This window comes from Pteropus vampyrus, unplaced genomic scaffold (genome assembly GCF_000151845.1).
Source record: "Pteropus vampyrus isolate Shadow unplaced genomic scaffold, Pvam_2.0 Scaffold314, whole genome shotgun sequence".
Taxonomy (NCBI): Eukaryota; Metazoa; Chordata; class Mammalia; order Chiroptera; family Pteropodidae; genus Pteropus; species Pteropus vampyrus.
Window position 1 is genome coordinate 536408 of NW_011889095.1, and position 5129 is coordinate 541536.

At 49.4% G+C, this 5129-nt stretch overlaps 1 protein-coding gene across 1 annotated transcript in view; it reads left to right on the forward strand.

The window, feature by feature from the left end:
• TMC5 (transmembrane channel like 5) overlaps positions 1 to 5129 on the forward strand; it is a 39316-nt gene that overhangs the window by 7643 nt on the left and 26544 nt on the right. Inside the window, exons 5-7 of the mRNA XM_011377513.2 lie at positions 3353 to 3452; positions 4381 to 4468; positions 4864 to 5112. Of these exons, the coding sequence (XP_011375815.1) occupies positions 3353 to 3452; positions 4381 to 4468; positions 4864 to 5112 (437 nt within the window). The remainder of the gene's footprint in view (positions 1 to 3352; positions 3453 to 4380; positions 4469 to 4863; positions 5113 to 5129) is intronic.

A 5129-nucleotide genomic window follows, 5' to 3' on the forward strand; every position in this document is an offset into this window, starting at 1 on the left:
CAGGCCTTCTCCACAGGCCACGGAGCATGACCAGGAGCAGGCCTAGGCACACACCCTCCGCTCTGCAGGCTCATTAGGGAGTCTTTCTTCTCTGCGGGTCTGTTAGTCAATGCCGTCCAGCCCTATTCATGGCACGTGCCTACACGTGGCCCAAGCATTTTTCCTGGAAGAAAGAAGATTGGGTCACGTGTCCATCCTGTTGCTCATACACGTGTTAGTGAGGTAGCGACACATCGATCAAAATTCTTCGGAATCACCATATAATTATTAATAGCGGTGGCGTGTAAAGCGGTCAGACAGGCAAAGGCCAGAGGTTTTGAAATCGGTCGGGAAGCTCTGTAAGGATCACCGTGCATGGCGATGAAGGTCTGATCGGAGGCCAAGACAGAGAGAGAGAAAAAGGAAGCAGCAGAGGAGAGAGGCCAGGGCGTACTGGAACCTAGAGGCGTATCTGTGAACAACGAGAAATAAACCTACGGCATCTTCAGTCTAGTAACGCAAATTGAGGGGCCCCATGACTTAACACGACAGTAGCTCTCGCCTTCCGGCCCCCTAGCCTATATGATAAACTTTAACCCGATTCCTAAGATCCTTCTCAAGGAAGCATGTATCTTCCAGAAGGGTTAGCTATTGCTACCTGGGAGGGGAAACCATGGAGACATAATCAGTCTCCATTTGGAGCAGAGAATGGCTGTAACTCTTGGGGTAAAGAAATGCCTTTAAATTTCATCAGACTGTTCTATCTAGTCAGCAAGAGGTTTGGGGCCTCTGGTAAAAGAGGACTCCCCGAACCCTCAGAGGGCACAGTGCCTGGACAGGAAAGGAGCCTTCTGCCAGAGGGACAGAAGTGGGGAATGGCTATCGGGAGGCGGACAAATACCAGGATGGGCCACCCAAGGCAATTAGGAGATAATAATGGGCTCACTAGAAACCCGTTGGTATATAAAGTTATAAATGTAAAATATATGTTTTAGGCCAGAGGCACGAAACTAAGAAGAAAATCCTTCTCTTTGATTACGAGCCATTTAGAAGAATTTCTGCTGGCTGTTTCTAGAATCCCATTGTCTTTAATGAAGGATTCTGTTTCTGGTTTCTTACCTGGCTACCAAGACAGAACTCTGGTCAGAAAAACACACCTCCTCCTAGGAGACCCTTCTGGTGTGGATATGGGGAGTTATGTTGTGCTTTGTGCGGGGGCTGGCTTTGGCAGTCTCATCCTGGCATTTAAAAAGATGTGACTGGGGCATCCCTCTGTGATTGTCATCACCGCTTTGTGACATCTGTAGGGGCCCCAGACTTAGAGGGGGCGAGAGATGCTGTCTGATGACCAAGTGAATGAAATCGTCATCGAGGTCGAGGATGTTCCACCCGAGGTCCAAAGGCATCTGTCCTCAAATCGGATCGTGCCAGAAAAGACGCTGGTGAACTCCAGCTTCAGCATGGTCTCATCCACGTCTGACATTGATGTGACAGACCCTCAGATTGGCAGTCACCGGAGTGACAAAAAGGCCAAGCGGTCGTTACAGTTTTCGACATCTTTGAATGAATCGTTTTCTCAGACCCTTCGTAGCCCAGAAAGTGTGGGCGTAGACACTCCCTGTACTTCACATGACAATATTCAAGGTAGTGAGACACTGGGCCCGGGGGAAGATGGGAGCAAAGGCTTCCAAGTGGCCCTCGGGGTTTTTAGTTTTGAGACATTAAGTAGGTCCGGTAGATGACCTGAGGATGCTAGGGACCTAGGAAAGGGTCACCCTAGAGCATCTAACACCTGGAAAGGAGTTGACCTTCATCAAGCTCATGCCACGTGTCTGGCGCTCCGCCAAGCATTTCCTTTTTTGTTATCCATCGCGTTTAATTTTATTTACCCCCCGCACTCCACACCTGTGCGGGGCGGGTGTGTCATTTCCATGTGTTCGATGCGGGAAACTGAGGTTCAGGGAGATAAAGTGATCTGGCAGATAAGGTTTGCCTGATTCGCAAACCTGACACCTTAACCACTGTCCCGTCCTGCTTTGGCCCAATTCCTTCCCATCCTGGGTTTGGCAACATGGGATGCCTCTTACTGCCAAGTTCACCACGAAACTGGGCCTTTGCTGAGACTTCCCTGCCTCTCTGTTCCTGAGGCCAAATACTGTTTGATTTCTTGGATGTGGTTTTTATTTCATCCGATAATACTTCAGGGGTGAAGTCCAGCCTCTCTCGGTGATTTCTAAGAGGAAAAATAATCCATTTTGTGGATTTAGCCTCGTTAGTGAAGACTGGGGTATCTCCTGTCGTGCTGCTGTCTCCCCGAATCTTCGTTTTCTCCTCCTCCCTCCTTCTCCTTTCTTCCTCTCTGTCTCCTCTCCTTTTCCTCTCAGGAGAGGTGCAAATTCCTCGTCTTCAGCCAAGTGATTTGGTGGCCCTCTCCTGGGGACTGTCCCTCCACCTCAACTACAGTATGTCATTAAAGTGAGGGGCTCTGGCTCAATAGCTTGACCAGGGAGCCAGCGTGCTGCCTTGTTGGCTGCCCCTGCCGGCCACCCAGATGGCTTCCTCACTGTTACGACATGGTGGCAGCAGTCCCGGGTGTCACATGTGGACATAATAACACCCGGAAGAGGAAAGATCTGTCTTTTCATTGTTTTTTGAGGTTTGCTTTTTTGAGACAGAAGAAATCTTTGCCAGGAAGCTCCTCAGCAGACACTCCCCCTGCCACACACACACAGAACATTGACCAGCATCGTGTCACATGCCTGTGCCTAAGTCAGTCACCTGCAAGGGGGACAGGGCCATCAGGATTGGCTTGGACTCATCGAGACCTGTCCCCTGTCCCTGGAGATAGGTCCCACCCTCAGACTCTCAGGGCCACGGGGAGGGAGAGACATAGATTTCTAAACAAAATTGAGATTCTATTAAAAAAAGGAGCCATGGCTTTGGGGTAGGCCACCGATAGTGTCTGCCACCCTGATTCAAAATGTGACAGTAAGTTAGCAGGAGAGGAGGGGACAGTCGTTCCAAGGGGGTGGAGGAGCATGTGACAACAGTCCAGGATTGGAAAGAAGGTAGAGGAGAGAGAGGCTGACCGAACTGCACGCTCTCGTTGGCCATGGGAAAGGATTTTTGTCATGGGAAAGAAAAACACTAAATTGGAATTGCCTGCAAGGTATCATTTGCTTTGGCTTTGAACTTTAACACAGATGCACGCTGTCGTCTCATTTTATTTCTAACCTTTGGAGGTCACTAAAGTCCCTAGGTCCTTCTTTCCTTGTGTTCTTATGAAAGCATAATCTAACCTCAGCGCCAGGTTTTAAAATGCTGTTATCCTGGGAAAGGACAAAAGATGAATTCTGTTGTTTCTCTCCCACAGGACAAAAGTTAATTGCATCTCTGATAGCCATGACATCTAGAGACAGAATGAAAGCCATCAGGAATCAGCCGAGGACCATGGAAGAGAAACGGAACCTTAGGTATGGCCCGGAAGCTTTTCTTCCGTCCCAGATGTCACACGAACCTTAATCACCTACTTTTGCCCATCTTAGAAAGATAAGAAATAAATAAATGCAAGAGAAGAGACCATCTTTCTACAGAATTCCGCATGATCTACGTGGATATTCCTCTCTCCTGTCACCTGGGGTGTGGGCCGTGCTTAGTGAGCAGCTTCCAAAGAGTAGAGTGTGACGAGGGGGAAAGTACCTTTTCCAGAGATGAATTCCGGTTCATGCTACCTCAGTCCGGTGGTCGAGATTGACTTAACTCCCCGGAGTTAAGTAATGTGACAAGAAGGACGCATCCCCTCTCTGGGAGGCTCCTTAAACTCGTAACTCCAGTCTAACCAAAGGTGAGGGACAGTCTGCACAATACCCAGCTAGGACGCCTCAGAACTGTCAAGGTCATCATAAATGAGGAAAAGCTGAGAAACTGTCACAGACTAGAGGATTCTCAAGAGACATGACCGCTAACTGCAATGTGGGATGGGACCCTGGAATAGAGAAGTCCAGCCATCCTGTTTTGCTAGTGGCTTTGAGTTAGCCGTTGCCTATGCATGGGACAGTCCCTTCTCCATACGACGAACCCCTTCCCTCCTTCAAGACTTTGCTCAAATATCACACTATTCAAATCGTAACAGGCTTCCCACCCCGCCCGCTCTGTTTTTCCATTTTCTTTTCCAGAATGCAAATCGCCTTTTAATATTCCATCATTCACCCATTTGGTTGTTATATTTATTGTTTATTGTCTTTCTATTCCAACGAGGGTGTCAGCTCCACGAGGCAGGGAAATTGGGCTCTCTCTTCTCCTGGGATCGTGCCTGGCCCGTCCTAGGCACTCAGTAAATATTTGGAGAAGGAATGTATCACAGCCTTGGTACCTCTCTCTTTCTTCTGCCGTTGGCCACAGGAAAATGGTCGACAAAGAGAAAAGCAAGCAGCCCCATCGTACCCTTGAACTCAGCTGCTGTGCTCAGTGTCTGAACTCCATTTCGCTGGTGAGTCAGCCTTGACTGCAGTCAGCAAAATGGGCACAAGAGGGTGGAAACGGGGAGATGGAAGAGTGGGGATGAAAGGGGACCCACAGGGAAGAGGCATCAAAATTCAGGGCCGTTTCACTGAAAGCCATAGAACTGGGGTCAGTTCAGGTGTGGGGAAACCAGATGGGCAGTCGAAGGTCCAAGTTATTTGGCCAATTTAGCCACTGCGAGCGTCACCTTTTTCAGCAAACCTGGGAAGGTGGTAATAGCATTCGCGTTAGGGGGTGGTCCCGCAGATCAAATGAGGCGACGTTTGCAAAGGAACAGCAGCCGTTTTTTTTGCTCTGGTGGGACCTGATGGGTAGACGTTTGTCGAGGGCCCGTCAAGCCTCGTGCTCTGCGTCCTAACCCAGGCGTACCGGAGGCCCAGGAGCGGCCTGTCGGAGCTGCTCGATTCCGTCAGCCTGTGGCAGAAGACGCTCAAAGTCATCGGAGGCAAGTTTGGAACCAGTGTCCTGTCCTATTTCAACTTTCTGAGGTGGCTTTTGAAGTTCAACATTTTCTCGTTCATCGTGACCTTCAGCTTCCTCATAATCCCTCAGTTAACCGTGGCCGAAAGGAACACCCTCCAATTCACCGGACTGGAATTTCTAACGGGGGCGGTAAGTTCTCCATTTCC